Source organism: Xenopus laevis, chromosome 5S (genome assembly GCF_017654675.1).
Source record: "Xenopus laevis strain J_2021 chromosome 5S, Xenopus_laevis_v10.1, whole genome shotgun sequence".
Lineage (NCBI taxonomy): Eukaryota > Metazoa > Chordata > Amphibia > Anura > Pipidae > Xenopus > Xenopus laevis.
Window position 1 is genome coordinate 136028518 of NC_054380.1, and position 18259 is coordinate 136046776.

At 36.1% G+C, this 18259-nt stretch overlaps 1 protein-coding gene across 1 annotated transcript in view; it reads left to right on the forward strand.

Moving 5' to 3' along the window:
• Positions 1-746: 746 nt before the first annotated feature.
• Positions 747-18259, forward strand: part of tfap2d.S (transcription factor AP-2 delta S homeolog) — a 31098-nt gene continuing 13585 nt past the window's right edge. The window contains exons 1-3 of the mRNA XM_041565096.1: positions 747-1192; positions 1988-2488; positions 9466-9526. Coding sequence (XP_041421030.1) covers positions 1154-1192; positions 1988-2488; positions 9466-9526 — 601 coding nt within the window. The 5' untranslated portion in view covers positions 747-1153. The remainder of the gene's footprint in view (positions 1193-1987; positions 2489-9465; positions 9527-18259) is intronic.

The window sequence follows — 18259 nt, forward strand, 5'->3', positions numbered from 1 at the left end:
TATTCGCCTGCTGTAAATTGATTTACAACAAGTGGGTTGATGCTATCAGGGTTAATGTACATCAGTGAGCTTCAATGGGGAGCTTTCCACGTCATATAAATGGTGTGTGGGCTTTTCTGCCTAGCTTGGGATGAACTAAATTGTCAGGATTCATTCCTATATCAAGGTGTGTGAGATTCATTATATATATATATATATCCTTAGAAATAAACAAACATTATATACTATATCATACTATTATATTATACACATGTATTTGAAAGGAAATGATACCTCCGGTTTATAGTAAAGTTAATATATATATATATATATATATATATATATATATATATATATATATATATATATATACATATATATATATATATATATATATATATAAATACCCACTGTATATTAAAAAAACATACATAGGATTATATATATATATATATATATATCTTTAGAAATATACATACATTATATACTATATTATATTATTACATTATACGCATGTATTTGAAAGGAAACGATACATCCGGTTTATAGTAAAGTTAATACTAGTATTTGCTGTATAGAGCTATAGCCGCCCAAATATACAGTCTCCCAGGCATTAAGACTATCCATATAGACTAGATAGACGATCTAATATTAGAAGTTCAACATCTGAGCAGTACATTTGCGTCCAACCGGTATAAATACAGGCAAATCATAAGAAATGGCAGTGGATGGTATAGATAAAGTAATAACAGAAAAAATGGCTAAATTGTCAAAAGATCCCACAGTTCCTTATTAGGGGAAGATACAATATTTATTCCGTGTCTCTTGGGATAAAGCTCTTCTATCTATTGTCCTCCCCATTCCTCACTGCTGATGCTTAATTTTCAAAACTTCTATATTACCAAGGGACCTACGACATCAGCTAAAGAATTACCCAGCAAGTACAAAATCTCATCCAGGCGGCTGCTTTAGTGCAGAGGGGAAAATATTTTGCTACAGGATTTTTCCAGCCGACTACGGGGGAGAAACCGACATTTGTGTCTATGGCCGCATTTATTTGAGGGAAAAATATTATATAGACTGTATTTATCAACACCAATCGGATCTACAGGATTTCGTTGAGGGGGGAAAGAAGAAAAGAACATCAACTCTTAAAAAAAAAAAGAAAAAAATCATGTCAACTTCATTCCCAGGACTGGTCCACGACTCAGAGGTAATTCATTTATTTTTTTATTCATCTAGGACAGATTTTGTTTGGGGGGTATTATTATTATTTATTTATTTATTTTTATTATTTTTTTTGCAATCGTGACATAAAATATATCTGCCTCCCTAAAACTTAGATATAGAAACAAAAAAAGAAGAAGAGAGAAATTCGTTATGACAATTCGTATTTTATTTATTTATCTATGACAGTTTTTTGAGGAGGGGGGGGGAGAGAAATTCGTTGTGACAAGTGTCGCCTGGACTGAGACAATTCTGACAGTTGTTACAACGAAATTGAAAGTGGGGAAAAAAAGAGACAAACAAAAAACAATAATCCGTTCATAGAAAAAGACAATATTGAGGCTTTTTGCAAACGAATTAATCGCTTGTCCGGGGGTTGCGATTAAGATTGGGAGCGACTACTGCAAATCTACTTTTGTCATACAGTTCAGTTTTGATTTTCTTTGATGTGGGGGTCGCTTTGAATCGAATGTTACAGTTGGTCGTGGCGATTCTGCGACTCGGGTGCGATTTAGCGGCTTTTGAAGCGATTTGTGATAGAGCTGTAGCTTTATGGGTTCAATTCACATTCTTTTTATATATATATTTATATAAAGTACAGTTCATCCCTGTGTCACTGTTGTTGAAAAATGACTCCTGACAAAAGTCGATGGAGAATTGCCAAAGCAAACGATTTTGGGTGTTTGTAAAGTGTTTAGTAAAGTGTTAGAAGCTCCTCTGTGTTGTTTAAAAACGACAAACTGATTTTCCTTTGCTCAGTCTTTTTCTCCCTTCCTTCCAGATACGTCACGACGGATCAAACAGTTATCGTTTGATGCAACTCGGTTGTCTGGAGTCTGTGGCCAACTCGACTGTCGCTTATTCTTCCACTTCTCCTCTGACTTATTCCGGCACCGGCACCGACTTCACTTCTCCTTATTTCTCTGCAAATCCTCATCAATACAACCCCCTGCACCACCAGTCCTTCCACTACGACTTCCAGCACAGTCACCCGACTGTCAATACCGACGCCTATTCCTTAAATTCCCTCCACCATTCGCAGCAATATTACCAGCAGATCCATCATGGGGAGCCCACAGATTTTATTAACATTCACAACGCCAGGGCTCTCAAGTCTTCCTGCCTGGACGATCAAAGAAGGGACTTTGGCTGTTTAGACGCATATCGCAGGCACGACTTGTCGCTCATGAGCCATGGCTCCCAGTATGGCATGCACCCAGACCAGAGACTCCTGCCTGGATCAAGTTTGGGCCTTTCAGGTGCAGGAGGGGACGATTTCCAGGTAATTTATAAACAAATATGCGATTTGATCGATTTTGATCGCACAGAATCTGAGCAACCTCATCGTATCGTTTTGCCTCTGTATTTCCCTCTCTCCCTTATATAGAGATATAGAGAAAGCTCATTTTATCCAAACGACTAAAAATCTTTAGGGGGAACTGGGTAAAAAAAAGGGTGCCCACCCAGAAATAAAAATTGTGTCTAATTGTAGAAAAAAATCAATTCTAAAGATCAATTCTATTTTTTTTTTTTTGTTCTCTTTATTTGTTGTGTTTCTTCAACAAATACTTACATTGTATCTTCATATACATCTCTAAGGAGTAAGATCTAACATTAACTATAAATCTAACAAAAAAATAAGATTTTATACCTCCCACAATTCTAATTTCATTTTATTTATTTTTTGTTGTCTTTATTTATTGTGTTTCTCCAACAAATACTTACATTGTATCTTCATATACTTCTCCAAGGAGTAAGATCTAACATTAACTATAAATCTAACAACAACAAAAAACAAAAAAAATACGATTTTATACCTCCTACAATTCTAATTTCTTTTTATTTTTTGTTCTCTTTATTTATTGTGTTTTTCCCAGAAATACTTACATTGTATTTTCATATACTTCTCTAAGGAGTAAGATCTAACATTAACTATAAATCTAACAAAAAAACAAGATTTTATACCTCCCACAATTCTAATTTCTAAAGCTCAATTCTAATTTCTTCTTTTTTTTTATTTATGTATTGTATTTTTCAAACAAATACTTACACTGTATCTTCATATACTTCTCTAAGGAGTGAGATCTAACATTAACTATAAATCTAACAAAAGAAACAAAAAAACAAGATTTTATACCTCCCACAATTCTAATTTCTAAAACTGAATCCTCAATTCTAAACCAGTTCCAAGATATTCATCAAATACCAATATGGGATTAAAGGTATTTGTTGGAAATATCACTGCAACTGAAAGACGTAGTTGTTTCTGAGCCGCTGGTTCTCTCTCCTGTAGCGAGAGACACACTAAGGGGGTTATTTACTAAGCTCCGAATACCCGAAATTCCCCATAAAACCGAAAAATTTGTGATTTTTTTTTATAAAATCTGACGTTTAGAAAAAACATGAATTTTTCGTAATTTATTAAACCCAGAGGGCTAAAAAGCCGAATATAAAAACGCAGCATCTCAATCCTGTCGAGGTTGCATAAAAGTCAATGAGCACAGTCCCATTGATTTTTCGGAGGTGTCGGGGAAAATTCACGAAAAAATCGAGAAAATCGGAGCTTTTCCTGCAAAGCAAATTTTCGGGAAAATGTAATAATAAATAAGCGTTAAAAACCCGAGCTTTAGATCAGAGTTGTAGCAGCCGATATTGAGATAAATTCAGACCTTGATAAATAACCCCCTAAATCAAGGAATGAGAAATGTGGTGAGAAGACGGTTACAAAACAGCTGCAACATTAAATCAAAAGTCAGAGTAAAAAAAAGGAGACACAGAGACGCTGCTTCATAGAGTTATTTCTCACAGGTCACTTTAAAACCCCTGCCAGTAACTAATAATTGTAGGAATCCTGCTTAAAGGGCTTGTTCATTTTCAGATAACTTTTTAGTATGATGTAGAGAGGGATATTCTGAGACAATTTGCAATTGGTTTCCATTTTCTATTATTTATTGTTTTTGAGTTATTTAGCTTTTTATCCAGCAGCTCTCCAGTTTGTAAGTTCAGCCATCTGGTTGCTAGGGTCTAAATTACCCTAGCAACCATGCATTGATTTGAATAAGAGACGGGAATATGAATAGGAGAAGCCTGAAATAAAGGATGAGTAATATAAAGCATCAATAACGATATATTTGTAGCTTTATAGAGCATTTGTTTTTTTAGAAGGGGGTCAGCGACCCCAGTTTGAAAGCTGCAAAGAGTCAGAAGAAGAAGGCAAAAAATGATAAAACTACAAAAAATAAATAATGAAAGCAAATTGAAAAGTTGCTTTGAATTGGCCATTCTATAACATACTAAGGGGCCCATTCACTAAGCTCGAGTGAAGGATTCGAATGAAAAATACTTCGAATTTCGAAGTATTTTTTGGGTACTTCGACTATCGAATGGGCTACTTCGACCTTCGACTACGACCTTCGACTTCGATTCGAACGATTCGAACGAAAAATCGTTCGACTATTCGACCATTCGATAGTCGAAGTACTTTCCCTTTAAAAAAAACTTCGACCCCCTACTTCGGCAGATACCGAAGTCAATGTTAGCCTATGGGGAAGGTCCCCATAGGCTTGCTAAACTTTTTTTGATCGAAGGATTTTCCTTCGATCGTTGGATTAAAATCCTTCGAAATCCTTCGATCGATCGAACGAACGTTTAGCGCTAAATCCTTCGACTTGGAAATTCGAAGTCGAAGGATTTCAATTCGAGGGTCGAATTTCGAAGTATTTTTTACTTCGAAATTCGACCCTTAGTGAATCTGCCCCTAAAAGTTACCTTAAAGTTGAACCACACCTTTAAAGTGATATATTTTACCCATTTAGTAGTGTTTCCTCCCCTTTTAGTTTACAATAGGGCAGATTCTGAAAACAATCTAATATATATATATATATTATTTAGTGCCATCAATGATAATGTAATGCTGAGAAATTCTGAAAATGATTTGATATATATATATATATATATATATATATATATATGTAATACACAAAAGCTATCAATATCTTGTAAATTATATATAACGGTGAGTTCTGATGTCATCAGTATAAACGGTGAGTTCTGATGTCATTTCTGTCACATGACTCACTGAAACTTGTGTATTATAATAAATAAAGTTCCCCCAGTTGCAAAATATGAGGATATTAGAAGTTACCTCGGAGTTCCATGACTTGTATAAAAACACTCGGCCTTGAAACTCCTTGGTAACTTATAATATCCTTATATTTTACAAGAGGGGGTACTTTATTCACTTTACATGCAATATGTTAAATTTTGAAAGAAATCTAGAAATCTAATATATATATATATATATAAATAAAATCATTTGCTGTCACTAAATAATATATATATAATACACAAAAGCCATGAATATATTGTAAATTATATCCTTATAAACGGGGAGTTCTGATGTCATCAGTTATAAACGGTGAGTTCTGATGTCATTTCTGTCACATGACTCACTGAAATTTGTGTATTATAATTAATAAAGTACCCCCAGTTGTAAAATATGAGGATATTAGAAGTTACCTCGGAGTTCCATGACCTGTATAAAAACAATCGGCTTTCGGCCTCGTACTTTTATATGGTCATGAAACTCCTCGGTAACTTATAATATCCTTATATTTTACAAAAGGGGGTACTTTATTCACTATATATACAATAGTGTAGAATCTAAAAAAATCTAATATATATTTGTATATATATATATATATATATATATATATATATATATATATATATATATTATTTAGTGCCAGCAAAGATAATGTAATGCTGAGAAATTCTTAAAATGAGTTTATATATATATATATATATATATATATATATATAACTTTCCAATGAGTGTCCGCACTCCAAGGCTAATTTAGATAGAAGGAGGGATGCATGGTAATCTTATATACACCAATAGTTTCTAGACCAGCAAAAAAACCCATCATTTTTATTGTTGCATCATATTAATATCCAATGTTTCGGTCCCCATTGGGACCTTTTTCAAGGATGATAAAGGTCCCAATCGGGAACGAAACGTTGGATATTGATACTATGCAACAATAAAAATTATATATATATATATATATATATATATATATATATGTACTGGCACTAAATAATATATAAATGTACAATGGGGTGGAATCTAAAAAAAATCTAATATATATACATATTTACAAATTATTAAATGATATCTTTGCTGGCACTAAATAATATATATATATACAATGAGATAGAATCTAAAATAACATCTAATATATATATATATATATATATATATATATATATATATATATATATATACACAAATACACACACACACATATATATATATATATATATATATATATATATATATATAAAAACACATATATATAAATATTATTTAGTGGCAGCAAATATAATAAGAGCAGAGCAGAGTGACTGGGTCACCCCAACGTGACTTCTCCCCTATTTACTCCACTAAATCACTATAGACTCCTGTTTGATCCCAGTTCCGTGTCTATTTAAGGGAATAATAATTGAATTCAATAGGGGATCTGATTTACCCCCTTCTCCTTTTCCAGGCACAGTCTGCTGCAGATTTCCCCCCCTATTTGTACAAATGTTTCTTTCTTTTTTTTGCCTTTTAGCAAGAGCTGAGCGTGGCCCTTGTCTCAAAAGAAGGGATTAGTGAATTTGCTAAGGGGGGACAAGACAATGGCTAAATCCCAGGCAAGTAGAGCCCCGTAGTTGATCCAATTTCCCCACTTAATACCATTCAACTAGTCATTTATGCAATGTCATCCGACCAAACAGCACAAGGAAAGAATAAAGCTGGTTATAAACAGCGACTAATCCACAGGCAGTAAATCCCAGCTGCTCCTCTACACAAATTATTTACAAACCTGCGCCAGAGAAATTTAGGAATTTAGCAGTAAAACGATGTGGGGGGGTGGGGAAGCATTGATACAATATTGGTTTGTTTTAAAACATTTATGAACATGTTGATATAAAACACCGCAATATCTAAAGGGCAGAGGCTTCTCTAGTCTGATAAAGTGTCATTTCTACAGTTTATTATATTGTCTGATTGGCTCATTGACGAATATAAATTGGCTTGTCTCCCACAGAACAACAAGGGAACCCCCCGGATATATTTGCAGGGTGCTTAAAAGTCAAACTGAACAGATGTAGAGGGTCTGGGGCCTGCGAGTCGCATCTTTCAGTCCCCTAAAAAGATTTTCCATGGGCAACAATGAAACCTGTCACACCTTGTCCAATCACAGGGGCTAATGTATGCAGGCCTTCCCCAATTCCTCCTTTTTTATAATTATATATATATATATATATCCATTGATTTCATAATCAGCTCAGGACTCACAATTATATTTCTGGAGATTCTGTTTTTCTTTTCATTCTGCCACAAATAATGAGAAGAAGAGGCGAAGGAAAGAGTTAAATAAGTGGTTTATAAAACAGACTTTCCCAAGGTTTGGAAGCTGCTTGGGCCAGAATACAAAGGGAAAAATGTGTGGGTAAAATATCTTCCACTTAATTATTAGTATATGTGATGTTATATGCGAACTATTAATTATTCTATTATCAGAAATAGGAATACTTTGTACCTTGGTGCTGCCTGTGTCCAGTATGCAAATAATTTAACAGTAAACACATATATAGTATAACAAATATATAATAAAGAATTGTAATTTGGCAATTTGAGATAATGGAATAAATCCTGGAGATATTGGAAAATATACTGGAGATATTGGAATATATACTGGAGATATTGGAATAAATACTAAAGATATTGGAATATATACTGTAGATATTGGAATATATACTAGAGATTTTGGAATATATACTAAAGATATTGGAATATATACTAAAGATATTGGAATATATACTGGAGATATTGGAATATATAATGGAGATATTGGAATATATACTGGAGATATTGGAATATATACTGGAGATATTGGAATATATACTAAAGATATTGGAATATATACTGGAGATATTGGAATATATAATGGAGATATTGGAATATATACTGGAGATATTGGAATATATACTAAAGATATTGGAATATATATTAGAGATATTGGAATATATACTAAAGATATTGGAATATATATTAGAGATATTGGAATATATACTAAAGATATTGGAATATATATTAAAGATATTGGAATATATACTGGAGATATTGGAATATATACTAAAGATATTGGAATATATACTGGAGATATTGGAATATATACTGGAGATATTGGAATATATACTGGAGATATTGGAATATATACTAAAGATATTGGAATATATATTAGAGATATTGGAATATATACTAAAGATATTGGAATATATACTGGAGATATTGGAATATATACTGGAGATATTGGAATATATACTGGAGATATTGGAATATATACTAAAGATATTGGAATATATATTAGAGATATTGGAATATATACTAAAGATATTGGAATATATACTAGAGATTTTGGAATATATACTAAAGATATTGGAATATATACTGGAGATATTGGAATATATACTAGAGATATTGGAATATATACTGGAGATATTGGAATATATACTAGAGATATTGGAATATATACTGGAGATATTGGAATATATACTGGAGATTTTGGAATATAAACTTGAGATATTGGAATATATACTAAAGATATTGGAATATATACTGGAGATATTGGAATATATACTAAAGATATTGGAATATATACTGGAGATATTGGAATATATACTGGAGATATTGGAATATATACTGGAGACATTGGAATATATACTAGAGATTTTGGAATATAAACTTGAGATATTGGAATATATACTGAAGCAGATCCCAAATCATTGGGATGGTTGTAGCTACATGTTGTGTGTGTGTGTTGACATTTTGGAATGTATTTTTTTTAATGTGTATATGTGAGAATTGCACCAAAATTATTTACAGGTTAATTAGGGTTTAGATGCTTGTGTGTGTGTGTGGGGGGGGGGGGGGGTAAATAACCCAGACAGAGAGAGATATGTTTTATAGAGGGAAATGTAACTCTTTAAAAATGAGTATTATGTTTCATAGAGACCAAGTGGAGATATGGAGACAGGGGCGCAAAGCAGTACAAATAAATTGGTGTCATCTATATAAAAATGACTCTATATACATTCTCTTTATCCAGTTGTATAATAAGTATATACAACGGGTGATAATGATTATATTGGGTGAAGTATCAACACTTACTTACATATTTACATATTTGCACCTTTATGTTATTTAAGGGTTCGATGGAGGCCCAGTGCGGATTAGTTCTCAACAGTCAAGGTGGAGTCATCAGGAGAGGTAAGTTCTGTTTTTTATACGTTATTTAAATAACTGAAAGTGTAAAGTACCAGCTCATCGGTGTCGTCATTCCCTGCGCTTTTATGCAAAGCTTCCATAGTCCGGTTGTGTCCAGCGTATTGTAGTGCGCCCCATGCCCAAGGACAGGTTGATATTCAATATAATTATTTACAAAGTAAAATGTCAGGTCATTATTAAATATTCTGATGCCCCTTTCTATTTAGCACATTCCAAGTCTTGTCTCTGCGGGTGAAATGTAAAGCCGGCCATAGATGTAAAGATCTTTAAAAGATCTTTTTGTTATCGTGAGTCCACGATTGTCTCGAAACGATCGTTTAAATGTTCGATTTGTCCATCAAGTAAAAAGACCATTTCAGATGATATTGCCAGGAAAACTGAGGGGAGCTGCCTGCTTGGCCCTGCAAACATATATATATATATAGGATTTTCCGCACTCCATTGGAATCCAAATGAGCCAGGTGCTACCTGTATAGAGCTGTAATCATAAATGTCCGAGCTAAGCAGGTGCACACGGGGAACTATTAAAAAATCATTGAATATATTAGATCAAGTTAAAAACAGGCCAACATTTCAACCTTTATCAAGACACAAGTAATCGTTCCCAGTGTGCACCTGCTTACCTCGGATATATATATATATATATGCATATATATGCAAAGCAAGGCACTCTCAGGACTTTAAAATATGTTGAAAAAGAGATAAAGTTTATTTATTATGCCAACGTTTTGTTCCAAAGTTTCAGTTTTGACCGTAACGGAATAAATAATAAATAAATACATCTTCTTTTCTCCATATTTTAAAGTCCTGTGAGTTCCTTGATATTCTATTTGACCTTTCTGCAGTGAGCACCCAGGCTTTTCTCCAGTAACAGAGTGCAGCTATTTTTCCTCTCTCTCTCTCTCTCTCTCTCTCACTCACTCTCTCTCTCTCTCTGTATGTCATATAATATTTGTAGAAGGACCTGCACTTGTTTAGTAAATCAGAAAAATATTTAATAATGCATATCCAACATTTCGGCCCACATTAGGGCCTTTTTTAGGGATAGCATTTTATCCTTAAGAAAGGCCCTAATGTGGGCCAAAACGTTGGATAAGCATTATTAAATAATTGTTGATTTATTATACAAGGAGTGCGGGTCCTTCTACAAATATTTTATATATATATATATATATATATATATATATATATATATATATATATATATATATATATATATATAAAAACATGCACCTTTGCATCAATTAACATTGGATTTTATTGCATGGATTTTATAACTAGATGTTACTGGGCCGCACAACAAATTCATTTTAGAGCCCCCGACATATCCAGAGTTTGTTCTGTTTTACCAATATATGTTGAAATTGATTATTAATTAGGGCCTCATTGGCCCCTATATCTCTTGGGCCCCCTGCTTCCTCTGTAGTTACCCCACTGACAGTCACTATTATTTATTCTATATATAGCAGTTTAATACCATATATATGTGTGTGTATATGTGTGTATATATATATATATATATATATATATATATATATATATATATATATATATATATATATATATATTGACACATGTGAGGGAGCTAACAGTATATTTGTACCCACAATAAGGGTGCAATAGAATCCTAGCAGGAATAAATGCAGAGCAGGGGCAGCTATTCCTAGTGGCTGGTGTTGGCTGCAGTGCATGGAGGGAGGAATATTTTAACTGTTAGCCTGGGGCTATGTATAGCCTTAATGAGACAGACAGCTGGTACAGTAAAGTGCTGCTCACAACAAAGCGTGGGACCCTTGCCCAGCCCTTGGTGCTGAAATGGACAGCTCCTCTGCGCTCTCTCTATTTCCTTCATTATTAGGAGCTTACAATAAGTTGCCTCAGCTGAGCAGTGTGTTCAGCATCTCTATTTGTCCCTGCTGCACATTTACCTCCATATTTTCTTTGTCTCTTATAGTTTTAATTATTTTTTAAACATATTTTTCTTGTCCAATGGTTGCACATGTTTATCCATCGGAATTATTCTGCACCCTTCTGCCATAGATTGTAAGCTCTAGTCAGCAGGACCTGCTTTTCTTCCTGCACAACTCAGTGTTTATATCTGATTGACCTACTTCCGTGTGCCTTATAATAAAAAGGAGTCAATAATATAATATGTTTAATAATTTAATTTGATTATTGAGTTACCATCTACCTTCTCTTTCTGTCCCCACTTTTGTTCTTGGTTTGTATTCTTCTCTTTCTTTCTTTCTTACATGCATTTTATTAAATGAACAGTAACATCAAAAAATGAAAGTGTTTTAAAATAATACAAATACAATGTAGTGTTGCCCTGCACTGGTAAATCTACTGCGTTTGCTTCAGAAACACCACTATAGTTTATATGAACAAGCTGCTGTGTAGCCATGGGGGCAGCCATTCAAGCACAGGATACACAGTAGATAACAGATAAGTACTACTATAGTTTATATAAACAAGCTGCTGTGTAGCCATGGGGCAGCCATTCAAAGGAGAAAATGTTCAGGTTTCACAGCAGATAAGCTCTGTAGAACATAATGGTGTTATCTATTATCCGCTATTTAAGCTGGGCCATATAGTCTTTTTTCAATTCCTGCAATGGCTACACAGCAGCTTGTTTATATAAACTATAGTAGTACTTATCTGTTATCTACTGTGTATCCTGTGCTTGAATGGCTGCCCCCATGGCTACACAGCAGCTTGTTTATATAAACTATAGTAGTACTTATCTGTTATCTACTGTGTATCCTGTGCCTGAATGGCTGCCCCCATGGCTACACAGCAGCTTGTTTATATAAACTATAGTAGTACTTATCTGTTATCTACTGTGTATCCTGTGCTTGAATGGCTGCCCCCATGGCTACACAGCAGCTTGTTTATATAAACTATAGTAGTACTTATCTGTTATCTACTGTGTATCCTGTGCCTGAATGGCTGCCCCCATGGCTACACAGCAGCTTGTTTATATGAACTATAGTAGTACTTATCTGTTATCTACTGTGTATCCTGTGCTTGAATGGCTGCCCCCATGGCTACACAGCAGCTTGTTTATATAAACTATAGTAGTACTTATCTGTTATCTACTGTGTATCCTGTGCCTGAATGGCTGCCCCCATGGCTACACAGCAGCTTGTTTATATGAACTATAGTAGTGTTTCTGAAGCAAACAGATAAATTTTACCAGTGCAGGGCAGCACTACATTATATTTTCATTACTTTAAAACACCTCTTTGGTGTTACTGTTTCTTTAACTTTCTAGAGCCTAAAATCAGCCTGTTGACTCTCCAAAGCAAAAGTACAAATGTGGCTCATGGATAGGAGCTCCTTGTGATGTCACTGCTGTATCTGTAATAATGTAGGTCAGCCGAATTGCCCCTCTTGTAATAGAGTTAGCTATATACTATCTTGTCTTATAAATCCATTCACTGTTTCCTCACTATAATCATTAGAGTGTTGCTTTCATTCCCTACCTACATTGTTTCTTCTCATTTCCTCCAATTATTTAATTCTAATATTCATTCCCTGCAAGGATTGGTGTAAATCTCTATATGAATGGTGTCGTTTTGCCTAGGTAGGAGCCACTTACACTTTCATATGGGGAATTATACAAAGTATATGCCTTATTAATTACATTAGTATTTGGGGAGGCAATACACAGTGTGGTGGGTCTCCTTTTGTGTATGAGGCTGGAGCAGCAGTTTTATTAAAGGGTTAAAGACAGAGAAAGTAATGGCTGTACTGATTTATTAGGCATCAGCTAAAGCATTCCCAGAATAAATTAGCCTCCTTATCCACATAGAATAATGCAGTTTTGTTGACTTATATACATGGAATGTTATTAACCAATTCTTTCAATATTTATTATAAGATCGATATCTTCTGTTCTCTGGTTGATAATATATCCTAAAGGTGATCCATCCTCTAGGTCACTGATCTCCAACCAGTGGCTCATGAGCAACATCCAACCTCTTTGATGTGGCCTCAAAACAAGGGCTTATTTTTGAATTCCTGGTTTAGAGGCAAGTTTTGGTTGCATAACAACCATCTGTACTGCCAAATAGACATTCTTGTAGGCTGCCAGTCCACATCGGGCCTACCAAATAGTCAAAAATCATTGGAGACCCCTGTTCTAGGTTGAAGGGTCTAGAAACAATAATTTCATGGGATGTCAAGGTAACAGTGAGTTCTTTGGTGTCTTCCCCATTGTCTTATTAATGGGCAACTTCAACATACCTGGGTAGAACTGGTCAACTTAAGATGGCCATACACAGGGATATCACCAAACAAGCAGATCTCTCCCCAATATGCCCACATTGAGGTGGGCGATATCGGGCTGATCCAATCAGGGGTCCTAGGGCCCAACGATTGGACCAGAATGAGGCCATACAGGCGGTCGGATTGCAGGGCCACGTTAGCAAACAGATGTGGCCATGATACAACGGGATTTTTTACCCTGCCCGATTGGCATCTGCCCAACTTTCGTCCAGATATCGGTAGGGGAACCCCGTTGGATGGCCCCACACACGGGTCAATAAGCTGCCAACTTCTGTATGGGGGCCTTTAGCAATGTTTTGGGACCCAAACTTGAATTTGCTGTGGGGCCCAGTAACATCTAGTTACACCACTGCCATTGGGAGAGTAAATAGTTGCCGGTCTATATTGGGCAATATTCTACTGGGATATTGCCCCAGTTCCCAAGGCACAACTTATGCGTAATTTATAACAATTATAACCCGTAGCTCAAGATCCATAAAAATCCAGTTTTATTCGATTCACATAATAAAATTGTTTACATACAGAACCCTCAACGACCCACCTTGCGCATTTCGTACCTACCGGTGCTTAATCATAGGTGCAAAACGCGTAAGGTGTCCCTGTTTGTTGGACACCCCCACAGGATGGAAGGGAGCATTAGTCCCTTTTTCAATAGGTATAGGATCCCTTATCCGGAAACCCGATATCCAGAATGCTCCGAATTATGGAATGGCTGTCTCCCATAGACTCCATTTTATCCAAATAATCCAAATTTTTAAAACGTATTTCCTTTTTCTCTGTAATAATAAAACAGTACATTGTACTTGATCCCAACTAAGATATAATGGGGCTCATTTATCAACACTGGGCAAATTTGCCCATGGGCTGTTACCTATAGCAACCAATCAGATTGCTGCATTCATTGTTCTTCTTGCAGCTGGCTTTAAAAAGCTGATCACTGATTGGTTGCTATAGGTAACAGCCCATGGGCAAATTTGCCCAGTGTTGATAAATTAGCCCCAATTAGTCTTATTGGAAGCAAAACCAGCCTATTGGGTTTATTTAATGTTTAAATTAATTTCTAGTAGACTTAAGGCATGAAGACCAAAATTACGAAAAGATCCGTTATACGGAAAACCCCAGGTCCCGAGCATTCTGGATAACAGGTCCAATATCTGTATCTAGTTGATCTAATCCCAGTTTATATAAACTATATTGCAGCAAAGCAGACGCCAAGCTCCTCCTGCCTTCAGTTCCTGTTTAAAAAAAAAGCAAAAAGCAGTGGAGGATTTTCGCCTGCAGCCTTTGTAACACCAATCATCACTCCCAATAATCCTGACTGTACCTAGTGCCTGTGTATCGATGGCTTCTCCCAGCCTGAGGGCATCTCCTTTGATATGTTAATAAGGCCGAATACCCAACTCTGCAGAGATCATATTAATGTTGTTCATACAGAGTGCAGCTTCTTGCCCTACTTGAATATTCACACATTCCATTTTTTTTTTCTTTCAAAAGAAAATTACCGAAGAGACGAATCTGTTATTTACAGGAGTCGTCGGTGGATTTTTTTTAATCATTAAAAAAAAAATCTTTTTTTTTTTTTTTAAATCACTCTTGGCCCCCGCCGTCTTTAGATCAGTGTTTGGATATAACTTACCCTAAGAGTTTTTTTTTTTAAGAGTCTCCCTCTAAAATATTGGGATAAAAGGGAAACATGATGACATTTGCCCCTTTTGTTTCACCTAATCTAAATGGCAAACTCCTTAAAAAAAAAAAGTTGCCATTAGCCTGTGATCATAAAGCCCACAGGCCCCAGGCAAATTTCAAAAAAGCTTAAATACTGTTCTAGCCTCTAGGCCAGGAAGAGGACAGGACTATAAACAATCACTCCCTTTTTTCCCCCTCTCCGATCGCCCAGGGCAAAATAAACTACAAACTACTTTGAATCAAAACATTTTTGGGGAATTAATATGATCTGAACTCTTTTCGTTTAAGAAGATCTTGCGATTGTCAAATCGCTTCGAGGTGACTGACAGTGAAGTGGCGTTGCATTTATTTCTATCTGGGAGCCGTGTCAGATCTTATTTTGATTAAACAAAACAGACCCTTCTCTCTTGCTTGGCCTTCAGCCATTACTGCTCCTGCCACTGAGTTGCCACACTGATTATCCTATGGACAAAGGCATAAGCCATTTACTTGCACTTGTGGCATATGGAGAAAAGAGTGTAGGGTAATACCCCAATGTTTCTATATATCTGTAACCTTGTTATCAGCTAAGGGGGCCCAGTCTGAAGGCCAGTTAGGGGGAGATTTGGGGTGAGTGCTTATTTGTATCCTGGGTACCCCTGGAACTATAGCAGGGTGACACCCCAATGTTTCTATATATCTGTAACCTTGTTATGACCTAAGGGGGCCCAGTCTGAAGGTCAGTTAGGGGGAGATTTGGGGTGAGTGCTTATTTGTATCCTGGGTACCCCTGGAACTATAGCAGGGTGACACCCCAATGTTTCTATATATCTGTAACCTTGTTATGATCTAAGGGAGCCCAGTCTGAAGGCAAGTTAGGGGAAGATTTGGGGTGAGTGCTTATTTGTACCCTGGGTACCCCTGGAACTAAAGCAGGGTGACACCCCAATGTTTCTATATATTTGTAACCTTGTTATGAGCTACGATGTATATATATATATATATATATATATATATACATCATTACAAAAAGATTCTTATGAAGGATGCACTCTATATATTGCTTATTTATGCTGAATCTTCTGTGAATTTCTTTGCCTACATTGGTTGACCTTCTTTTCTTCAATATGGCAGAGCAATGTTTAAAGTGGAACTGTGACCAGTAAACTGGTTGGAGAGCTCCATTGTCCAAACCATGGACTGAGGACCGGTAGCAGTTATGCGACTCCTGTGTCAGTTTCTGAGCTTTGAGCCACTTCCAATTGGTTTCATTGAAAGGCCTTGGTTGGCTCCAAACACCCTAACAGATGCCAGAGCTGAGCTGTAGCTTGAGGCCTAGCAGTCAGAGAAGGATAACACAGCTAGTCAAGTGAATAATACATTGTGTTTATTAGCTGGTGACAGAATACAAACAAGGGAACACATTAATATGAGACACGGAGCCACTCTTCCCTGGGTAAATAGTCAGAGTGTAACTGAGAAGATCTAAGACATTGGGATCTTCAGACTAATGAACAAAGTCAAGGCACGTCAGTGTGGCAAAGTCCTTCATGATAACCCAATGGTGAGATTTGGAAGCCCATAGGATCTTTGCCTTAGAAACTATTTCCAAGTCCTTTGGTACAGAGCTTAAAGTCTTTGGGACAGATGTTTTTTCCCCTCCTTCGTCTTGAAGGGACGCATTAAATATACAGCCAATGAATCACCAACCTGTCATTTCTTTGACAATGCCAACGAAGATTCCAGAATAACAATGAGATGTTTAAAAATTCACACTGAAGTGCCCCTTTTGCATGCCCGGAGTTGCTCATAAAAAGTAGGATACATCAAGTCCAATATGGCTGGACTCATGCTACGTCCTGACAGTTGTTACAGAAAGCCAATAACTGGTGGCCAGAACAAGTGGGTGGGTTGTGCTATAATTGTAGCCTCATTGTTAAACTGTCGGGTTAATGACCCCCGGCAGTGTCAGGCTTTATCGGTGTTTTCTTCAACGGAAGACATAACACATCTTAATAGAGTAATGTATACCCAATTGTGCCCATCACCCATTCATTGCCAACTGAGAATTAGGGATGTAGCGAACGTCGGAAAAAATGTTCGCGAACATATTCGCGAACTTGCGTCAAAAATGCGAACGGTTCGCGAACGTCGCGAACCCCATAGACTTGAATGGGAAGGCGAATTTTAAAAGCTAGAAAAGACATTTCTGGACAGAAAAATGATTTTAAAGTTGTTTAAAGGGTGCAACGACCTGGACAGTGGCATGCCAGAGGGGGATCAAGGGCAAAAATGTATCTGAAAAATACATTGTTGACACAGCGCTGCGTTTTGTGCTGTAAAGGGCAGAAATCACACTACGTCACTCAGGTGATGTTTCTGGACACGGAATGTGAAAAAGCTCACACAGCTAGGTGGCACTTGGTTAAAGACTGGGCAAACAATGTCTGCAAGGGCAATGTATACAGTAGTGGATACGGATTATATTATTGCTGCTTGGAAAACGTCACTCAGGTGGTGTTTCTGGAGACGGTATTATTATTGATATTTAGACAGAATGTGAAAAAGCTCACACAGCTAGGCGGCAGTTGTTTGAAGAACACACTGGGCAAACAATGTCTGCAAGGTCAACGTATACACTACAGCAGTGGATACGGAATATATTATTGCTGCTTGGAAAACGTCACTCAGGTGGTGTTTCTGGAGACGGTATTATTATTGATATTTAGACAGAATGTGAACAAGCTCACACAGCTAGGT